The 23,424-nt window shown below is 42.8% G+C and overlaps 1 protein-coding gene across 8 annotated transcripts in view; it reads right to left on the bottom strand.

Annotated features, from left to right (window-relative positions):
• The window catches only part of LOC128732600 (proline-rich protein 36), a 379,912-nt gene that overhangs the window by 31,625 nt on the left and 324,863 nt on the right, over positions 1 to 23,424 (bottom strand). Inside the window, exon 1 of one of the 8 annotated variants that reach the window (XM_053825885.1) lies at positions 15,852 to 15,873. The exons of the other annotated variants lie outside the window; for them this stretch is intronic. Coding sequence (XP_053681860.1) covers positions 15,852 to 15,869 — 18 coding nt within the window. The 5' untranslated portion in view covers positions 15,870 to 15,873. Of the gene's footprint in view, positions 1 to 15,851; positions 15,874 to 23,424 lie in introns of those variants that run through there. 8 annotated transcript variants of the gene reach the window in all.

Below are 23,424 nucleotides of genomic sequence, written 5' to 3'. Positions count from 1 at the left end.
TCAGGACGGTGGAGAGGAATTCTTGATACGGCAATAGCCACTCCGGCTCTCTGCTGGTAGATATAAAAAGCCACTACGTTTCCAAGCATTCCAAGGTATGCTTTTCTGAAGCATTCTGTTACTTAATTGGTCTGCCGCCAGTGCGGATCACAATCCAATAAAAAATCTTTGCGGAGTCTTGACTATGATGGAGTACGCCACAGTCGAGAGTTTAAAAGCATTTTCAGCTTTAAGGCAGCATTTAAGGAGTGCTTAGCCAAAATCAACATGGCAACGCTTTAAGAACTGTCTCATTTAATGTCAGGTCGAATTTTCGGAGTATTATGTTACTAAAAAGTGAATTCGAATCATTTTATATGGATTAATTTTAAACCACCGGTAAGGGCCTGTAGACGGTCGAAGCCATACTGAATAGAACAAATAGTTAGCCATTACAGGTATACCTCGATAATACATACCCTCGTTAGTACGTACCCTCGATAGTACGTACCCTCCATAATACGTACATTTTGCCTCGATAGTACGTATCCTCGATAATACGTACATTTCGCCTCGATAGTACGTACATTTTCAAGCAACACTTTATTTGTTTCATTCCAAGCTTTACAAGGGGCAAAATCATGATTAAAAAAAAATAAAAATTAACTGCTATATTAAATCAATACCACCAAAATATATATTTATTCAATAGTGTAAGCAAATTTGCAAAGTTCTCGAAATATTAAGCATAATATAACAATGCTTCAAGGCCTAAAATTGTGATTCGATAGTACGTACATTTCGGTAATACGTACGCTAAACGAAGCAAAGGTGTACGTACTATCGAGGTATACCTGTATCATGAAAATTAACCTGAAACTATTGTTTTGACAATAAGCTACGTTGTACCTTCATCGAATTGGATTCTTACTATACTCCTCAGTTATACATAAATCGAAATGCGTTGTTATTTTGAACTAACTTGAGAAATCGGTGTGCCAACTCCATCAAACCACAGAAACCCCCAATGTTTGGTGAGGTTTTGGTCGGAGCGAATAAAACCTCAAGTCGTAAAAAAAACGATCCGGGTTTTTCTTCCTCTTCTGTTTACTTCCAACAAACAAGGAAAAAACGATGTCCGAACCGTTGAGTCATAAAAGCAAATTAAGCGACAACGAAAAACGACACTTAGTCCGTAAGCTGTGTTCATGTAGGCTAACTTTTTTTACTGCTGTCAAGTTTTATAGCCGCAGCGCAGTGAATGAGTGTAATTATAACTTTACAATCACTCTGTTCAGTTGTTTGAACAGACGAAAGAATAAAAATACACTCGGTGGACAAGAAACGGATCGCTCGAGGGGCGAGACAGCGACGCGGACTGCGTGACAAGTGTCGTAATAGCGACACTTTTTATTGGACACCACTACCGGAGGAAGTCGTAAAATTAAGATGTAATAGGAGCTGATTAAATCAGCTCATTACGGGTGGGGCTGCAGCAGAGTTGCAGAAAGTACAAGATTTTAGTTTCCAGTAGCGGCACCAGGTACCGCGGTGGGATTACGCGCGGTAGTAAATGATGCACTCTTCTGACTGTTTGTCTCGCACTCGCTGAATGAGTGACAATTAATTACCACTTACTAGCCTGGTTTAGCAGCGCGCTAAATGATTTAACGATGACGAGCAAACGATGATGACAGACTCTGGCTGCTGCTATTGCCGGCGTGTCTGTCGGGCATAATGAAATCGAGCGAGGGGTACGCGAAGAGCGCGGCATACGCGGAATGCGATTAATTAACCTTTCAATTTTACACTTCACCTCGCGCCGTGAGTTTGCCTGATTGTAGTATTAATGCCGCCGGCTGTGATCCGTTGATGAACAAGTCTATTTATTCGATGCGTTACGCGGGAAGACGAGCGCGCAAAGGCTGGTGGCACTGTCGTAACCGTTGGGCAACCCCCCGTCGGCTGCAATTAGCTGCAGACGTTGTCGTGCAATGGGACGTTTGTTGAGTTTTGTAATAAATAACGATAAACAAATCATTTCAGTATGCTACAATCTTGATTACATTTAATTTAGATTTAATTATTCATAAATTAACCGGGTCTGAGGCAACCAGGCCGCTTGCAAGTACGTATACAAGTTTGTGTCGTTCTAGTGAATGATTAAGTGTTACGTGTGAATGCGCATGGCGGGGCAGGGGGAGCGTTACACGGGAAATAATTAGGAAAATTACGCTGTAAAATGAACGCGATCGTTTCTTGGTGGCGTGTGCCGGCTGACAGAAAAAGGGGAGGATGTGGGTAGCAGCTCGACAACTAAACGTACGTTGTAGCACAACCGATGGTAGTCCTGCGAGACGACGAATGTCAGAGAACAGAGCAATAATTGTCGCTTACTGACTTGGTTCCAATTATTAACATCAATTACTTCAATCAAATTTGATTATTGCATAATTGGGAGTGAATTGAAATGCCTGAGGCCAGCGAGTGGCTGCTATTGCGAGTTGTCAGTGTTGACATGTACGACTCATCGAAAGTGTCGATGAACTTTAATAGTGAACAACTTTCGAGCTTCGTTTTGGAATATTTTTAGCCCCATCACTCAATAATAATACTTTTGAATTATTACTAATGCACCTGGTTGTTTCGTACTCTCGACCAGCTCGGAAAAACCACCAGAAAGTCGAACACTAGCACGAAAAGTAAACAAATAATTATTAAATCTTTGGCAGACACCACCCATCCCTATTGTAAACAGCGCTCATCCATCCTCATTCAGCAGAGCGTCTCTTTACCGAAAAGAGCTATTTCAATTATCCACTCTCGAAACCCATCAAAAGTTTACAAATCCCATCATTATTAATTATTTTAAATCACGCTCTCCTTAAATAGACAGCGGCAGACAACGAACACAGAATACTCAACAGCTCAACAGTATACACAGTGCATTAGTACCATTTTGCCGGGACTTGACGTACCATCACGAGCCTTGTAAGCGATAGAGAGCATACACAAAGCCGGAGAGGAGTGCAAAAAAAACCAACAGAAAGCCATAACACTTTTGAATATTCAGTAGCTCGAAACTAATGAAATATTTTAATGTTAATAATAATAACAACATCAACAACGTTCCAACCGTAGCAAACGATCGCACCACCATTGGTAGCGATAATAGCACAAAGCAGACAAAAAGTGAACAAGCGAACAAGCCAAGAGGAAGAGGAAAACAAAGCACAGAACTAAGTGAAATGAATTACAAATTATACGCTGTGTATAACAACCCATAATAGCTACCTCTTTGCTAAGCCATCATCATCATCATCATTATTCATTTTTGCCTTTTTTTTCGAACGCTTTTCCCTAGCTGTCTTTTGCACACACTCTCTTGAGCCGCTCGTTGTGCGCCCATATCGCAGTGCGCCGTTTCACAAAAGCCTTTTTTATTGAGCTTCGGTTCCCTCCACTATCTTTTTTTATACTGCCTCTTTTTGTTCATTATATTGCTTGTGGCCTCGAGGCTCGTAGTGACGGCTCCTCCGTTTGCTCTTGAGTCGGTTGAACATTACTGCAGCCATCACGGTTTCCTTCCAGGGGTCCATCAGCATAAAGCGAAAGAGATTTTATTCGCGAGGACCATGGGCATACCCCTCGATGGTAGTCCCAGTCTGTAACTGTGCACGCTCGGTGCTCATCACACATTCATCACAGCAAATCCTCTATCGCTTACTCTGACTCGATGCATTATCTAATGGCGGTTGATTTAATTTGATTACATTGTTATTAGCATATTATTAGCATTCCCACTGGGGGGTGGCGTCCCAGTGCGAACAACATACCTCGACGGTTGCTACCGCACAGAGAAGCAACGGACGCAGCGGAGGTGAGCAAACAACGATATGAATTTTTAATTTTAATGGAGTTGGTTTTCTTGACGTGGGCCTGCCGCCTTGGCTAACAACCGGCGGCGTACCCAGACCGTAAGAGTACCGTGCCGTCCAAATTGTCGGACATTTAACTTTTCCTGCTGTGTGAGAATATCGGTACTTTAGGAAACAAATTTCACGCACTGATTTACTGCAATGTGATGAGGTCATCGAGCAACCCATAGAAGAGTTGCCAATTTCGACCAAGAGGATCTCCTCCTCTTCTGGTTCTCAAAAACGCTAAATCATTTATTTACAATCCTCCTAATCCTAATTCGATGGTCATTCAGCTGAAAATCGAATTATTGAATCATTTTGAAGCAAACTCTCTGAATAACTCGACAAACATCCCAAAAACATTTGAGTTTTATTGCAGTCTTATAATAGTATTCATGGCTGATTTTGGTCATAAAAATGATGATAAGAGTGTAATCAAACCTTCTTTGTTACTTGGGATGTGAACTGACAACAGCTGAGTGACCTTCAAGATTTGAGCTGAGAGGCACCTGCCGAGGAATTGAAAAAAAAACGAGATTGTTTCACCTACTAAAAATGCATAAAAGGACACTTCGCTATGGCTTCTTGACTCTTAACAAATGTCAGAATGTCGGACGTCTCATCACTTCGATCTTGTCGAACCATCCTTAATGACCAGTAGTGCGGTAAGAGGCTGATTTTCTTAAAACCTTTTGTCATTATTCTAGGCACATTAATCTGGAGTTGTCGGAAATAAAACGTGCTCCCGTATTCATATTATTCGATTTCAAAGCAGCGTACTATACAGTCGATAAATTGGATCGAGTGACATACAGTGGACCCCCGTCCGTTTGAACGATTCGCATTCGAACGACTGGCAACCCTAAACACTCTGGAACTTGTGTGAACTGGCCGCCCTGTCTTTGTTATTGTTTTGATGATTTGAATCAGTTGGCAGTTCAAGCAGCAAATATTTCATTCTCCGATCAGACTTCAATCATAATCGTTGAGAAAACGCAATGTGAAACAGATTAAACACACTAGATCAGTACAAACAAATCGTGTTTATGTGCAGGGAGACGGCTTTTCCTGCATGTTAACATTTCCCGCAAGGGAGAATTTCAATGATTGAGTAAAGAGAGAGGAAGCATGTTTTTCAGCAAGAATAGCCAACGCCTAGGATTCGGAGGAAACCTAAGTTTGACGGCATAAGATGATTGGGCTCATCAAATACATAAAAAGAAGAGGCTCAAAGGAGACGAACGTTTCTCCTCCCCGCACGGACGATAATCGTCGATGGCAACGAATCGGAAATCATAGATAAGATGAGTTCGTGGAAGAAGCTGGCAAGGATGGCATTTTATCGGCTGATAGTCACGATCTGGGAAACAGAACAGCTACCGGAGTGGAATGAAGGAGTAATATGCCCAATATACAAGAAGGACGACAAGTTGGAATGTGAGAACTATCGAGCGATCACAATTTTCAAGAAAGCCTATAAAGTTATTTCTCAGACCATCTTTCGCCGTCTACCGCCGGTAGCAAATAGATTCGTGGGAAGTTATCAAACCGATTTTGTGGACGGGCGATCGACAACGGACAAAATCTTTGGGCTGCGACAGATCCTCCAAAAGTACCGCGAATACCAAGTTCCTACACACCACTAGATTTCAAGGCCGCTTACGATACTATCGACCGTGAAAAGCTATGGAAAATTGTGGACGAAAACGGCTTTACCGGGAAGCTGACAAGATTAATTAGGGCCACGATGGCTGGTATACAGTGCTATGTGAGGATATCAGGCGCATTATCAAGCCCATTTGAAACACGCAGGGGAATTCGATAAAGCGAGTGTATTTCCTGTCTCCTGTTCAACATCGCGCTAGAAGATGAAACGGCGGGTTTCAACATGCGGGGCACGATCTTCAATAAATCTAGCCAATTCGCTGATTTGATTCGCTGACGACATGGACATTGTCGGAAGGACGTTCCGGGCGGTTGTTGAGCAGTATACCACACTGAAATGTGAAGCAGTAAAAGCTGGATTAGTGGTGAATACCTCGAAAACCAAGTACCTGTTAGCAGGAGAAGGCAATAGTGTGGTAGTCGACGGGGACGAGTTCGAGGTGGTGGACGAATTTGTATACCTCTAGTCGTTGATGATGTCGGAGAACAACTTCAGCAGAGAAATACGCAGACGTATTCCTGCTGGAAGCCGTGCTGTCTACGGACTCATAAAACACTAAGGTCTGGCAAGCTTCATCCTTGTACCAAATGTACTATGTATAAAACGCTAATAAGACCGGTAGTCCTCTACGGGTACGAAACGTGAACAATGCTTGTCAAAGACTTGAAAGCACTGGTCGTCTGTTTAGGACCATCTTTGGCGGTGTGTGTAAAAACGGTGTATGGAGGAGAAGGACGAACCACGAGCTGGCGCAGCTCTTCGGCGAAACCAGTATCCAGAAGCTAAAGCTAAAGCTGGAAGAATACAAAGGGCGGGACATGTTGTAAGAATGCCAGACAACCTCGCAAAAATGGTTCTCGCCTCAAATCCGGTTGGCTCTAGACGCAGAGGTGCGCAGCGTGCTCGAAGGCAATTGGAGTATGATCTGGAAAATGTGAGCAAATCCTGAGGGACATTGCACCAGGATAAGTAAGTAAGTAAGTAAGTAAGTAAGTAAGTAAGTAAGTAAGAGGAGTTCGTGATTTGGGATATCTGGTGACCGCGGGTAACAAGACGAGTAAGGAAATTTAGCGGCGCATTCAAATCCGGAAACTGGGCTTACTTCGCGAGGTGTTAAACGATCAAAAGGCGCTGTATAAAGCCGACAATGTACAAAACACTTATTAGACCAGTAGTTCTTTATGGACTCGAAGCTATGACGCTGCTTACGGAAAACATACGCGTCTTTGCTGTTTTCGAGCGAAAGGCGCTACGGATAACGTTTGGCGGAGTACAAAGTTAAAGCAGAGAGTGGCGGAATGTATGACGTATGAATAACGAGCTACAGGCACTACTAGGGGAGATTTCCATTGACACATATTCAAACATACATTTCAAACATAAACCAATAAAATCACAGAATAAAAAATAGGTCAACACAAAACCACTTGGGTAAATGCTTTTACCGATTTTTGCACCATTTCCATTATAGTTACCGTTAAACTAAAAAGCTAAAAACAGCTTATCCACACGATGCTGCCGCCATCGTCGATGTCGGAGTGAAACAACACTTGCCATTTGGCACGGGAAAAGCCACACTGAGAACATGCCGCCAATACACCCCTGGTGAACGGTATAACCTGGAGCATGTTAAACAACATGTTATCGCTTCCTACGCCAAATATCCCTCGTTCCTTGCTTTGCCGCCTCACGAACCAAACTACTTGATCTGGGCAAAGATGTGCTGACTAACTACAGAGAAAACAACTGGAGAGCTGTGAATGCCTCCTAAGCGATCGAGCAGCGGACAATATTCATTAGGCTAGGGTAAATCACTGATGGTGACTGTTACAGATGGCGCTATCAACTTAAGCATAGACAAGGGTGAGTAAAGGCGCTTATTGATGCGATGAAAGCTGACACGATTTTTCGTTTTTCCTTCCAAACACTAGATCAAGCTTCATTTTATCAAAAAATCACAATGCTCATCCCACCAAATTAACATAATTAATCGCCAACATAACACCATCTTTATCGCAAACAGACGCTGTTGCAATTATACTGGCAACCTTGCCATTAGTGGCTGCAGCAGCGGACCGATGAAGGTATAGAAAAAAAGCTAAAACTCACGTTCCGAAAGAAAGAAAAACTAAACCAACCGTAAGACATAATAATTAAATGCATTAGTCCCCTGGCGGTCCCTTCGCGGCCTTTTCTTTAAAAAGCAACGAATCACCTTTTTGTAGTCAGCAGGCGAGGGATCAAAGTCAGCGAATAAAAAAATGCTTGTTATGGGTTCTCTGTCTTATCTGGCTCTTCCCATCGCCAGCTACCGAAGCTTAAGGTTTTGTTAGAGAGCGCTTCGGTGAAGAGTTTTGCCTGTTTTCCTCGCAGTTACTCAACCGAACAGTGTCTGTTAATTAATTCCTTGAGCACTCCCTTCTCGGCCTTCCTTCTGTTCAGGTTTACCTCCAATACACGTCATTCCCAAACATTGGACATGTACGCGAAAACGAAACAGCAGTAACGTGGGGTACCGGGAAGATACCGCTGGAGGTGGTGGCATTAGACGCGCTAATCTGACAGTCAAGAGGTGTTGAGTATGACAGTCCGGGTGCCACTTGATGTTGGTGTGAAAAAAAAGAATCGCCGCTTCGGAACAGGGGGTACGAGGAAGAGCTCACATTCCGCTGGTTTTGATGTTTAACCATAGCCCGCCACAGCCACTTGAAAGCTAATCCTGATTTGTTTGTTATGTGTTTATGCCTCACATGTTCCATTGTTCGGAACTGACACCTCCGCGCTTACCTGAGCGTGTGGTGAGAAATGAGGGTAAAGTCGGAATGCCCCAGAAATCTGGACATCTCGAGATAAATTGATGCTGATATGTGTTTACCTGGTTTGACCAAAAACAGCTTATAAAAACTAAACCTGCCCAAACATGCCCCGGTAAGCAACTATACAGGTGTGAGTATTAGGAATATGGGCAGTAGTCAGGTCATAGTGATTAAATGAAAGAAAATCTTTTTCACGATTAAGTTCTACTATCAATTTTATTCACGATTCACCTACAACTTGCAGGTTTCAGCAGTATCTGTTTTCGAACTCGAGTCGATAGTTGTATTCCACTAAGACGCTCCAAAAACCTTTAGTTAAATTTTGAACAAGTTTGCTGGCGGAATGGAGAATACCATCCACTTTCGTTGGACAAATCGATCCGTTGAAAAACAGAATAAGGCTGATTATTCCCAATCAAAACTAAATTTTATATAGCTACTAGCTGACCCGACAAACTTTGTATTGCCACAAATTAAACTGTGTTGTACATAAATCGTGAATCTCGGATGACCTTTGTCACAATCTTGAGTTTTGCAAGTTTCTGGGGAGTTCATGGGTGTTTTAATATACAAATTTTCCTCACAGTAAAGTAGAAAACAACTCCCCCAATTGCTTAGCCTGATAAAATAAAGCGGATAGTATTGAAATATAAGCAGCAGCGGCAGCGAAATAAGCATTTCGCCGAATACCATTTTGCGGAACACCAATTCTCGGTTGACCATAACGCGGAATATAGAGTTTCGCAGAATATCATTTCGCGAAAAACCTTACGCGGGATGTACCATTTCACGGAAAATCTTTTCGTAGAAAGTACCATTTCTCTGGGGTGACCCAACTGAAGCAAAGTAATAGAGGTCAGTAGATCTAGGAAATTAAATAAACCTAGATAGAGGTGATCTCTACGGGGGCTGCCCCTTATCCTTCTACCACAGGGTGAGGGGTCTCAAACCATCATTAAAAAAATTCATGCCTCCAAAAACACCCACATGCCAAATATGGTTCCATTCGATTAATTAGTTTACGAGTTATGAGGAAATTTGTATTTCATTTGTATAGGAGTCCCCCCTCTCCTAAAGTGGGGAGGGGTCTCAATTCACCATAGAAAAATTCTTGTCTTCAAAAACACCCACATGTAAAATTTTGTTCCATTTTGTTCAGTAGTTTTCGATTCTAAAAGGAACATAGGGACAGACAGACAGAAATCCATTTTTATAGGTATAGATTACAGCGTGCGTAGAACGGAGCGGTTAGTGCTGTGTCTGTTTGTCTGTGTTTACAGCTTAGCAGAGATATCGAATCGGACTGAAGAACGTCACATTATTATACGATCAGTTGACCGTCACCAAGTCCTGATGACAACAGTATGGTTCTCTTTTTTTCTGTTTTCAAAGGACAACCTACGAAAGACCTCTTTTCGGGCGAAACTACATTGCGGACGAGATGGTCCCATTAAATTTTATCGTTGGTACCCCAGGGAGTATTCATTCAGTTGATTTTCATTGCACTCTTCGGTTTTTATGACACGTGCAATATAAGTTTATTTTTATTTCCTTGGTGAACGCGTTATGAGCGTACTGCGGGGGCTCGTTCTGCTGCGGTTTTCCTGCTCGTCCCCGTCATTAAGTGACACGGCAAACTTGCTCGTTCTTTTTTTACGATGCCCACTATTAAAAATGATTCTATTTACACTTTATTATCGACAATGTGTCTTGGGTTCATTTTCTCTAATGATATTATGACGTCCTTGATGGCCCGGAGAGGAAAACGGAGTCTGGAGGCAGTTGTACGTGTTTATACTTTTAATACATTTACGACTGTCATTAGACTTTCCTTGGCATGTGCGTTTCGAAACCTGAAACAGAACCCCAGGGGCCCATCGGGTAGCACTGGCATGCGCAAAGTTTGCTGAATGCTGAAAATTGGCCAGCAAATTGAAAACTAATCTTAATTGCATCTAATTATCGATGTTATCTTTCGGGCCGGTTGTTCGTTTGAAGAAGGCATTTCAGGAATTCTTCTCACGCTGTATGAGCGTAAATGGACAACAGCACCACCGGCAGGGGCGCACCGTGCAGCCTCTCGATTTCAGCTAACAGTGTAATTATTATAATGGAACAAAACCTCACTCATTCCAAATCCAATTTCCACACCCGGCCGGATGATGTATAATTGAAAGCCTTCTTCGGTTGCTCAGCCGCGCTTCGGAATCATCGACGAGATCGGTTGTCTGCTTGCCGCCGCCGAAGAGGAAATGGCTAAAAAGGCGTAATGATAGGTTAATTAGCTGAAATCAATTATCTCCCGTGAGAGATATCTTTTGCCACAATTACGGCTCGTGGTGTTTCAGTGCGTTGTTCACCGTTTAACCCTTCAAAGGCCCGTAGAAAAGATAGACTAACGCAAATTGTGGACCACGCCATACACCACAAGTACTGCTCAGGATATATTTAGCTGCTATAGCATAAAAATATGCGACATATTCAACTTAACAGTTCAAAGAATTATTGAACGATAGTGGTGGCAGTGGAAAAATTGCCGCCGCCCTACAAAGGGTTAAGCTGCACGAAAGTGCATTCGAGTGCAATCGATCAACTTACGATAGATAGCGGTACATACAGTTAGCCCTTCGGGCCACCCACCGTAAGCGGTTTAAAAACTATAACAAGATATAAACTTTGCTTTCAACTAAATGACAGCTTGGGAGAAGCGCCATCTACGAAGAGTACCCCACTGAGTACTACTGTTGTATCGGAGCGTCGGAAAGTTGATGTTTTTACGACATAACACCGCAAATAAACGAAAAAAAAGCCGCCAACCGGCCGGGCGAACAGACGACAGGAAGGGAAATTTAAATTAGTAGACAAAAGGATTTGCAGTCGACAGCTTTTCGTTTCGCCGCCGCTCAAATGAAGAGACGGGAGGAAAAGTAATTATAAAAGTATACACAAAGAGCTAGGCGCCATTTTTCCGATTCGTACTGAAAAGGACGCGAAAAGTTGCTTCTGGTGGTGGTAGGAGAGTAAATTAAAATTAAATCCTTTTGCCGGAAATTTTAACGATCCGCTAAGAACGTGCCTCTTGGTTGCCAGTGAACCGCACCTTCCCGCATACCGTTTTCTCCTGAAGTTGAAAGTCATGGTAAAAGTTGTTTCTCGTTGTTTGAGGATAGCCTGATTATGCTTACATTAATTATATTCACCACTTTTACTTCAAGTTGCACTTTTTGCGTTCTGATCCTATGAAGCAGGAAAGCAAGAAGCCGAAGCGAGGGGCTTGCCGGTGGAACTTTGATAGCAAGAATGCTCCTCTATATGCGAGCAAGCCAAGCACCAACTTCCACGAAAGAAACATCTTCCCAACGTCATAAAAATAAATTCTCTCAACTATTACTATAAATGCAAATGTTATGTCTGTTGTTTGCTGCTTTCGCTGCAAAAGAGAACATCCTCGTTACAAGTGTTACGCGAGGGGCGCTTCGATCGTCTACCGAAAGGCGATGTTCGCGAGAGATTTTCCCCACAAGTTGGCCCCCTTTGCACAGCTGCCAGTTTCAGTTGGAGCCCAAGCCAACATTGTAAGCGAGCTGCTCCATATAATCGTATACGTCCGCCGTCGTCGAGTCAGTGTAGACATTTTCACCGAAACGAGTCAGCTTCTTCAGCGCTCGCTCTTTTCGCGCTGGTTCGGCGCTGGAATAGTTCATTTTATATTTATTTTATGGTCCCATTTTCCCGTTTCGAGAACACTACTCACGTTTATTAACATAGCCATTTTGTTAAAATGCCATTTCTTTCCTTTCTGTGCTCTCCGCTGTCAAGGGGGTCCACCAATGACATGGTTTGTTCTCCCCTCTTCGCCGATTTTACGAGTGCGACGTAAAAAGCTGTCTATTCTTGTGCCCGTAACTAGCGCAGTAATGCTTTGCCGTCGTAAAAACTACGACGGATTTTATGGATCTTTCCCGTGACTCGCTGCTGTGCGCGAACGTCTATCGTGAGTGAGAGGAGGACAAATTCTATGGCAGTAACCATGACAAATGTGTTAAAATTTATTTGCATGACTGACATTAGTGTGTCACCCCTCGTAAAGCAGTCTCCATTTCGGGCGGGTTGCTAACGTTGTGGGCAATAAATTGCTAAATTTTATTCAACTATCAACTTTTAACAGCATCATTATCTTACCGACGCTGTGTCAAAGGGGCTTCAACAATGTGCGTGAATTCAGCCCGAATAGGGGAAACGGGAAATAACAACTAAATCTGCGTGTGTGGTACATGGTATACGACAGGTCGAGTTGAGCTGAGGTTACATTATAATGAGGATGACGATGACGACGGACGACGACGACGATGCCGATGGTGATTATCGTGTCGTTATACTGCTGTTTATTGTCGCAAGATTATGATTATTATCTTGGTCGTTTATGATTGTTTCCATCGCATCAGGGTGGGTGCGAGTAAGTCGCAGAACGGGGGAAAGTGCATGTTGCGAGTAAGTTATTACCCTTCGGTCCGCTCATTCTTCGATTGTCATTTTATGGTTGATAGCGACAAGTCGCAGGAGGGGTTGTAGTTCGAAGCTTTTAACTATGGTTAAACGATAAGATCGTGCTCGCTGAATGTTAAATAATGTTTGCCCACATAACTGAGAGATATCCGGACACACGAAATGTGTTGATTTTTTTTATTTTAGGAGTAAGTGATTGACGGAACCAGAGGGGGCTAGCGTCCTCCCCCCTCAAACAAGCGCTAATTCCGCCAATGAAAATAAGTTTCTAAACAGCACTGAATTAAATTAAGAATGCGATCGTCGCCTGTCGATCCTACACATCCACAATTAAATTCCTGGACTATCCGCTTGTGAGTTGGCAGAACTGTTAAATCCACAGAGAATCTGACTATCGGCAGGAAACCCAGACGTGGCAGAAAAGCAAACTCGGGTGGCCAACGTTCAAGGAAGTTCTATTGATGACATGGTTTCAGAGAAATTCTTGAGGACATGACTTTTATACCACCTTCGGTCGGCAGAATGTTCCATAAACAGGCAAAATAAAATAGAGGTTAAAGTTTCCGAAAAAGTTGCTCGCTTTGTAATCAACCTGCAGCTAGGCACTGCAAAGTGTGACGCTTACTTCCAGTAACTTCACTAAAAATAGTTCAAATTCGACCAAATAGTGGTACAAAGACAATGGCGTCATTGTGTCTGTCGATAAAGAAGGGTAATGTCTAAAGACAGTAACAACCCATGGCTTTGCTTTTTTTTGGTTGAAATTGCATGCGACGAGAAATAGTTCATTCAAATGTGATGGGCCGTGCCTGGAGAAAAGTTCGAGCTATTGGCTATGGTAAAAAGGAAACCTGAAACCTTGTTCTTACAATAAGATATGGTTGTTAAAATAAAAGTGGTAATTCTTCAACGAACAACATTTTTCAAAATAACCATCGCCGAGCGTTTATCTACATTGAAGAGGCTTTCTGTAGACCAAGTTTCCCTACAGCATTCATATTCCCGGCATTCAAACATTCGGCATTCGTTCTAGATCGACGCAGGTTAATTCCGAATCCTTTCAAAACGATAACGGAGGAAGCTCAAACAGTAGCGACCAATGCGATCAATTTTATGCCTTCTTTTACCCGATGAATGAACTTCACCCTCGGTTTGATTTTTTCCACCCAAATCTGGTCGGGTAACGACCAAACTCCGGTTCTTCTGGAAGCGCTTCTATTGCCCGGGGCCCTGCTGTCTGCCGTTAGGAAGTGAAAACTGTTTTCGCTCCCACTCTTGCTTAGTGCTTCGTTCAAGAAAAACCGACAAAAAGATAAGACTGAAAAGTTGGACTAGGAGAAAAAAATCATCGCAGGTCGCTTCCGTTTAAATATTTAAGACTCGACAGCGCGACGGACAGAGACGAGATAAAAGTTCCGCAGCCCCCACGCACTGTCGTCGTCAGCTTTTTGTTATTAAATCCAAGAGACCAGGGAATGAGAAGAGTAATCATCATAATTTTTCGTAAAGTAATGATTTTTCCTTCTCTGTTGCACTACCCCTCGGCTTTGACGTAACGATCGAAATGTCGTCCCCAATGTAGCTTCAATCTGTTACATAGCAAAGATTTCGGAGGGATTTGCTTTCCCGAGACGTACGAAAAATAAAGCAGACTTCTTACCAGACAGTATCCTCCCCTTCATGAAGAATGAAGTGCTGACGAGGGGCGCTCAAATTTCAACTCTGTTGAATACGCACTAGATACTCCGAGACGTAAGAACCGATGATTTTCCTAGCCATTTTAAAGTACTTTTCGGCATGACACAAAATCTTACATCAGCTACTTCTGTGGTGGGAGACAGGCTGTTACAGATTGTCTTCCGTTAGACGTTTTCCCCAGCCCAACGGTACTCACGCGCGCATGTAATTCCATCATTATGCATCCTCCTACCCCTCGACTTTGACGGCGGCAGCGGTGGTGGTTCGCCGAAATTGTTATCGTAAAATATATTAAATTTATATTACGCCATAAAATGTTATTTTTATGATGACAACACATACACTTTTGTGCACATACCCACGCAGACAGGTTTGGAGCAGCATCTTACCATTTTTCTTACGGCGGTCGGTTATTGTCGTCGCTTTCCGTTGATGGAGCATGTCAAATTTATTCACGAGCCAAGAATCGAAAAGTGAAAGCTGAGTGGGCGGGTAAGTCGCGAATCTCTCTTCATTCTTCTACTCCTCCACCTCCTCCTCCTTCAATAATGCTCATCTGCTTATTGTTAAACCAAAATTGTTTTTTCCCTACACTTGCTCTTCTTGCTGGGTTTCGTCTAAGGGGGAAACAAGAAAAAAAAACTGCCTGACTTTTATTCCCTGCTGCTGAAGAATCAACACAAACAGATGCGGGAACGAGATTTAACAGTGAATAGCTGATATTACGCGTTTTTTTTATATCTCATCGAAGGGAACCAGGGTTGAACCTGAGTCTGGATATATAGTTCCAAAAACAAAACCGTTGGTGAATAAGCATTGTTTTAATTTTTGCGAACAGTAATAACAACTGTTTCAGCCCTGGTTACAAAATGCACCAGAAGCATTTTTTCTTCTATAGAAAAAACGTAACGGAAATCGTTCCAAGGAGATAAATAAATTGCTTGTAAAAGCAAGGTTGATTACCGAGTGGCAAACTTTTTTCACAACCCCAAAAGTAGCGAGGGACATAGACGAAGTGGAAAGCGTTGCACAACATTGCGACGTCCTACCAGTCCCTTATCAATAAACATTGCACTAGTTTTGAACGAGATTGTCGCATTTTCGTCTTAGCTCGAAGACCGCTAGTTGAACGAATAGTTTGTAAAAGTACTTCCGTTTCTCGATATTTTTATCGAAAAAGTTTGCATCTCCTCGTTGTGCTTGATGTTTAACAAATTGTCTGCTCGTTGTGCATTGATGATACGGATAACAAATTTTTTACTTTACCATACTTGTTGAGTCCATAAATTGGCATTTTCGTACCTGTAAAGAAATGAAAAGGAAAATAATCCGTTAGTTGAGTTTTACACGTAGCGAATATATAACCTAATAGTGTTTACTTGGAGAGACTCTGAAGATTTATTCTTCGTTTCAAAGCCACATTAAATCAATAAACAACGCACAATCAAGAGGTTCGATGGGCAAAATAGGGAGCACCCTCTTCTTGCTTGCCTATTTAAGGCACTTAAATGCCAAACATTAGCAAGAACAAAACAACAAGCGAGCTCCGTACAAACAAAACCATCGGTCTTCGCTGAGAGAGCATGGAAACGCTGCTCACATTTCAAGATTATTTATTTTAATACTTACATCAGATCTACGCCAGTTTAAACACAATAAATAAACATATAATCCCTCGTTTGCCTTCCTCGGTTTCTTACTTCCCATCATCCAACGTGGTCGATTACGCTCGATGGTGGGCTTCGGCGCATTCTGTGCCAGCTTAGATCTTAAGATATTACCGTATTATTCCATCAGTAGATTTGCCACTTGAGTGATTTAACATGATCACTGCACAAACAGTTTTTTTCCTCCATTCCAAACACTTCGGAGCTTCGAGCCAGACCAACAGCAACAGCGGCAGATGAGGAGAGACTCGAGTAGATTCCATACGATTCGGTTCGTTCCGGACAGAACGGATGACGATGAATCTTCAAGTGTGCAATCAATACCCCGGGTTCCCTTCGGGGGAAATAAAAACATCTTCTTGCCGATGTGAGCAAATTTCACACGAACCAGAAGCTAAACAGACTAGAGAGGACGCACGATGGTGAAATCGAGTGAAAAAGAGAAAAGGAAACAAATAATCCAATACATTATCGACTTTTGCTCGCTCGAAGGGATGGTTCCAATTTTCCGGTTTCGATTTCCGTTGTGTTGTCGAAATGGACGAGGGGATCTCTTTGTTCTAAACGCTTACGGTGGCTACTAACTATGTTATTTTACTGTTCCAAAAATTGTACAATATAAAGTGTATGCAAGCATCATTTGATAGATTGAACCGGGCACGCATCTCACGTACGCCCAAGAAACGTAAGTTGATAATAAGAGGTTATTTTCCCCTTTTACTTCGATACAAATCCCATTTCCAGCCATTTTCCAACCCAATAAAAGTCCAATCTGGCCGTAATTTCACGGGTCGCTGTAAGTAACCCTTTCGCCTTACGTTTATTTTCTTCCTCCTCCTTTTCTCTGCCAGTAAAGAGAGTGCGGATCAAAGCAGAGCACTCACGGTCATAAACGATTCAATGTGCGGCTGCCAAATTGGTGATTTATATTTTATTTGTACGGTTAAATAAAGGAGTTAGCAACAACGTAAAAAACAGCAAAAGTTTTTTTTGGAAAAGCAGCACTGCTGCGGTGAACCAATAGGGTGATAAAAATAAAAGCGAAACCCCCGCCCAGGGCCGCCCGAAACGACGGAAAGGAAAGGCGGATACAAGAAGGCATAAAACCGGTTGCAAAATGGTCCCCCACCACAATATGGACTTTTCTTTTTGGAATCTTCGAAACGGAGGGGTGAGAAAACTGCCGATATTGGGATGCTTCATAATGCGAGTTCTTTTTGTTTTCATTTCGTGATTCGAGTTGAGAAATCTGCAGGTTTCAGTGTGTACTGGAATCCACACATTTTTTACACGGGGGATACGAATCAATCTAGATAAGTTCTTAGTAAAAACTTGGCGATTCTAATTGATATTGGCTCTATTTTGTATTCTATTAGAAAGAAACAATTAGGTGAAAACAATATTATTGAATAAAGTTGGCAGCGACATCAAACTTTCCAGCTTTGCTGACGCCATGTTCCATCCACTAACCTCACAGTATTTTAAAGTCTGGCCAAAAGTAAATCTGGATACCCCTCGTGCGTGACAGGCACACCTCCTGTGGTGTAAACTGGAACCATTTGTTTACATGTCTATGAAGAACAACAGGTGATAGCTTCGTCAAAATACTCTACCACGTTGTGAAGCAGTACAGAACGGAACTCGGACGACGTAAAAGAATGTGGCATAAACGCCTGGAAAATCCAGAGTGGTCTGGGTCAAAGCTGGCAAAGGTACTAAAAATGCCAATTTCAACGGTATAAGGAACCAAAATCTGAAGGGTTATAAGGAGAATCTAGGGGTGGAAAAGCGGCAAAGAACTTTCAAGAAAATCGGAAAGGGAACGAGAACTGAGGAGGAAGATCTTGAGGTGCATTAAATCCAATCCTGGTATCTCCATATATCTAGAAGTTACAATGCTAACTATCAAATCACGCGGAATATCTTCGCTCGAGAAGGTCCTACAGTGCCAGTAAACATCCGAATCGGCGCTTGAAGCAGAAGAAGTGTGCTAGGCGTTTATACAAGCAAGTTTTGACGAAATTCAACGAATGCATTTCGATGGACGACGAAACTTACGTGAAAGTGGATGGCAAATAACTTTCCGTAAAAAAATTTACATTGCAACTGGGCGTGGCAATGTGCCAGGCGAGTACAAGTTCGTGTTTGCTGGTAAATTCGCAAAGAAGGCCATGATCTGGCAAGAAATATGTAGCTGTGGACTGAAGACTGAGCCTTTCTTACTTCCTCAACAATGACATACGCGATCATATGCCTTCGCCACTCTCTGCTTTCAGTTTGTATTTTCACTCGAACACGGCAAGGTCCGTGAGCAGCGCCACGACTTTTTTTTATGAAGAACTACCCGTCTGATAAAGGTTTTATACATTGCCAGCTTCGTACGGCGGCGTTCGTTTCTTAGTTGTAGCGTTTTGCAAAGGGGTAGGCCAGATTTCCTGCTGGAATGCGCCGCTGGATCTCCTGAATGGTGTTGTTGTCTATGATCAACAGCGATCCCAAATACTCGAACTCATCTACCACTTCTAGTTCGTTGGTTAACGTTCGTGGGAGGCACGCGTTTGTCTCCTTTAAGACACTTCCTTTCATGCATTTAGTCTGTGACGCATTTTTCTTTAGCCTAGCAATTCTCCTAGACTTCTAGACTCTAGACGCCGTAGTTCTTGGCTATGATATCAGTCATCTGCAAGTTAGCTACCCTTGGTGAAAATCGTGCCTCTCGTTTCCCGATATTTCTGCAAGAACTGTCGGATGGTATAAATTTGATCCGCAGTTGCGCGAGTCTCCATGCAGCCCGCCTGGTAATTCCCTACGAAACCCTGTGCTATCGGTGACAGCCGACGTAACAGGATTAGGGAGAGTACCTTGTAGGCGGCGCTTACCAGCGTTATGCGGCGATAGTTGCAGCAGTCGAGCTGATCACCTTTTCGTAGGTCTATTCCTCCGGTGGCTTCTCCTTCTTCCAAATCTTACCTAGTGTAGAGCCATTGCCAACGTTCAACGGACATTTTTATAAAGCTCTGTCGGTAGGCAGTCTTTACCAGCGGCTTGGTTAGTCTTCAGCAACTCGCTTTCTCGTTAGACTTTTTGGAGATCAGGTACTAGGCTATTACTATGTTCCATGGGCACTCCTAAGTTAACTTTTGTGCTTCTTTAAAAGGATACTAAATCCACTAGAAGTACATATATTATTTCAATGTTCATTTTTTTTTGTTTTTTTAGTTAATATTAAATTTAATGATAATATTTTGATCTGCTCTCAACCAATTAAATTTTGTTTTTCTTGTTTAGTCTATGGTTGAGTGTTGAGTGTCCATTAAGATCCATCAAGGCTCAAGAGAGCTTTTTGGTGTGGGGGAGAGCGGAGGGTTAATAAAAAAAAACTTCCGTTCCACCTTGAACTCCAACTGCGCCATTGAAGAGTTCATCGAAGAATTGCTTCTACTTGGCAACCACCTCGCGATCGTTTGTGATTTGATTTCCTCCCTCATCCCTACACATGTCAGGTTTCGTTATATAGCCCTTCTCGTCAAACTTACGCGTGCCATTAGTTCGGAATAGTTGGTTCCTCGCTCGGCAATGTTTGGCCAAGTTCTCCCTAGTGGTAATGCTCAGATATTTTTTCCAAACAAATTTTTACGCTCCACGGCTTATTGGCATTCCCCATCAAACCAACCATTTTTTGTATACTACGGGGCTTTTCATCTAGTGCCTCGTTGATCCACGGTGGAGCGTCCCTCTCGAAAACCGAATTGGAATTCGCCAACAAAGATTTCCTACAACTGGCTCAGTTCCAGTTATGAGGCCAGATGATGGCCTCCTAATCAGATGTTAGCTCGATTTCTAATTCTATTGATCGTTACAAAGAAACTTTTCGTTTCAAAGCGATTTCGAATTCTTCATCACAAGAACGCGATCCCAGTGCGTGCTGGCGTTTCTTATGACAGTAAGTTTCTTCTCGGCAGCTCTAGCGATTCAGTATATTTCCCTGCTGTATATATAACTAAAAGAGACTAATTTTTTTCGGTTATAGGCCAAAAATTTATTGTAATATTAGCTGATTTGCTCTGTAAAAATGAATAATGCTCATGGTGTTCCGTAACGCTGGAAAAAGCCTTCTAGCTTCATTTGAACATAGACCTAATTACGATCCTAGAACCTTCGAAACCGTACCGCGATCATCGTCACAATTTCACCTATCGCAGTCAAAATTTTAGCTGACATCAGGCCAAACGCTTTCGTTCATCTCTCGTTCAACTTCACTGCATTCTACTTCTCACTCGAAAATTCATCTTGCTGAAACGCGCTGAGAAAGCCCTTTAGGAATGCAATTTTCTGAATTCCATTCTATCTCTCCGAGTAGCGAAGCAGGACGAGGGTCGATGATAAAACTGGTCCCGTAGCAATCGCGCTATCTCATTCCTTTTGGCGGTTCCGACCAAGCTTCTTCGTGTCAGGCTAGTAGAGAAGACGGTGAAATCCATGCACATGCACTCGACGACGGGCGAAGGCAAGCTACAGCAGTTAAATCACAGATAGTTAGATTCGCTTTCCCGCGGACCCTATCTTCCTGCGTACCTAACGGGGTGCATCCTTTCCACATCCCATCCATGGATTTCCGATCCATTCAACGCGCTGGGTGAGATGGAATAGAAATAATAATAAAAAAATGCAAGAGAGTTGTCAAGATGCCTGAAAGCTTCTACTGCCAAGCGACTCTATCTTGTGCTGTAAATCGCTTTTTGTGTCAGTTCCGTTCCGGTCTTCCTTTTCATGTTTGTGTATTATAGTGTATGAAGGGTATGAAAGTTGCTTGCTACTCCGTTAGAGCACCTCCCGATATATACACACATACAGACATACATACACCGGAAAGGGGTTCTTGAACTTCGGAAGGGATGTTTTTCTTTCAGTTACCCCAGGAGTGGGAAACAGTCCTTTATCGTTGCGTCGCGCGCGTATGCGAAGGAATAAAGTTTATGAAAAATAAATGAGATTTCCTCTTGCTATTATTGTGAATTTATTTAGTACCTACTTTTGCTATCGGCTATACCGGAAAGCCAGTAGACGGTCCCAGAAGCCAAGATGATCCCCGGGGATGATAACAATAAATCCGTCGGGGCTGCTGGAGTCGTTGACTACATTTGCGGCTAGTGTAAGGAAGAGGGATCGGTTGGGGTCAGTGGGAATGAATCGCTTTTCCTTCGATGAGTATCTATCTAGCTCAGTGGGCTGTACACAAGAGCACTTCCGGGCTGCAGCTAGGCCATGCGGTCGGAGGAAAAATATGGGATAAGCATGATAATGCTCTTTCAGGGGTCGACTATAACAGAAATGGAATGAAGTGTTTTGGTAATTGGTTTCGCAATAAAAGCAAGGGGAAAGCGGGAAAAGCCGATATAGGCAGACAGATAGACCATCGAGATGCAGGCAGCATCGTTTCCGGGATTCGATTTTATACCATCGTACACGAGTGGGGTGCAAATATCTACCTAAGGAGCTGAACCCTGGCATCTCTATATGCTAGGCACGTGTCGGATTTTCCCAAAAGGATAAGCTGCCTGTAAATGTGTTTATTCTGCCGGAAATCAAATACCGGCAGTTGGTGAGATATTTTCACTATCTGGGCAGAATCGGGTGAATCAGCAGATTAACTTTATTGCTATGAGTACGTTACGTTTTTAAGTTCGGACAGCCAGTTGCATACGAATAGAGCCTTGTTATGGTATGGAAATTTGAAAAGGCAGCTAGGAGATAATCCTATGATATCACATTGAAACTACCCAGTTAATAGACTTTTTACAAGTAAAAATGTTCCAGAAAAGCGCATCTATTTATTTTCATAAATTGAGCCTGTTAGTTTCGACAGTTTTTTTTTAATTGGACTAAAAACAAAGTACCAACCATCGCACTATGATTCGAGTAAATATTACCCTTTATTATTAGATCGTCTGCTCGTCCTTCTTGTCCCGGTTAGAAGCAAACCCCAGCTTGTTCTCACAGTGCTTGACAGGACAGAATCTGTCACAATAGAATGTTTCTGAGCCAGTTAAATTGATATGATTCCATTTCGATTCCCGGGTATAATTCAATTCACAATTTCGGAGAAGCTCAATTCGAAGCAGAGAGTTCAAAAGTCAACACAACGGTACATTGAAGCGACTGCTGCTGCAGAAGTGCATTGCGGTTAACTGCTCCTTCTCCATTCGCCCTCGCATCTGCTACAATACAGATCTGGAATCAATGTCGCTGTTCCAGCAAAAAGCTTCTGATGCACATCCCTCTATTATTGCACAGTTCTGTTCGTATTTTGCCACCACCTTAGTAGGAGGAATCCAATATTTCTTCCTTCCCAAGCCAGCAAGCAAAAAGCAAAACCCATAGCAGAGCTATCTATTCCGGATGATAAAATATTATTGCTGAAATGATTTAGATGTTATACAACACATCGGTTAGCAAAGAATGAGCGACAGACAGCTGGGAAGGGGGCAAGTATCTCTAAAGTTGGCTTTTCGCCTGATGGAGATTCAGCCGAAATAAAAACAGATGGCACCAGGATGAACGGTTTCGAACGATGCGAACGACAACGAAGCGATGCGACGAAACATGACTCCTGCTGCCGTGCGGGTTTTCGGGTTGTCGTTGACAACCTGCAGCACTTCAAACTACTCGGATCTGACGCTACCGAAAGGGATCCTTTTTCGCAATGATATGATGGAAGTTATTGCTTGCAGCAGGGCAGTACACCGGTGGGGTGATGGTGTGTATTTCAATGGCAATCCTGTACTCGTCGCTGCACATATTGGAGCCTGATACGACACCGTCACCGTCACCGAACGGGAAGAGATTCGAATCCGAAACGTAAAGGCGAATACTTTTCAAATATTTATTTATGAGTTTATCTGTTTTTCTGTCCAAAATGTGCACCATTGTCTGTCTGGCTTTTCCCAAGCCGAGAACGAAAACGGGAATAATACGATTCTTCCGCGTTCAGCGCTTCTCTGCGTCATCCATTTCGGGGCTTAGCCTTGCACACATCGTTCAGAACGCATCGATGTTTTGTTTTCAATTAAAATTTGATTTGCCATCGCTTTTCTGGGAAGCTCACTGCTGCAAAACGGTGTGACGACGTACGTAGCAGGATGACCAGCAGATTGTAGTACCTTCGGCTTTCG

Source organism: Sabethes cyaneus, chromosome 1, assembly GCF_943734655.1.
Source record: "Sabethes cyaneus chromosome 1, idSabCyanKW18_F2, whole genome shotgun sequence".
Classification (NCBI taxonomy): domain Eukaryota; kingdom Metazoa; phylum Arthropoda; class Insecta; order Diptera; family Culicidae; genus Sabethes; species Sabethes cyaneus.
This window is presented reverse-complemented; position numbering and strand designations above follow the sequence as displayed.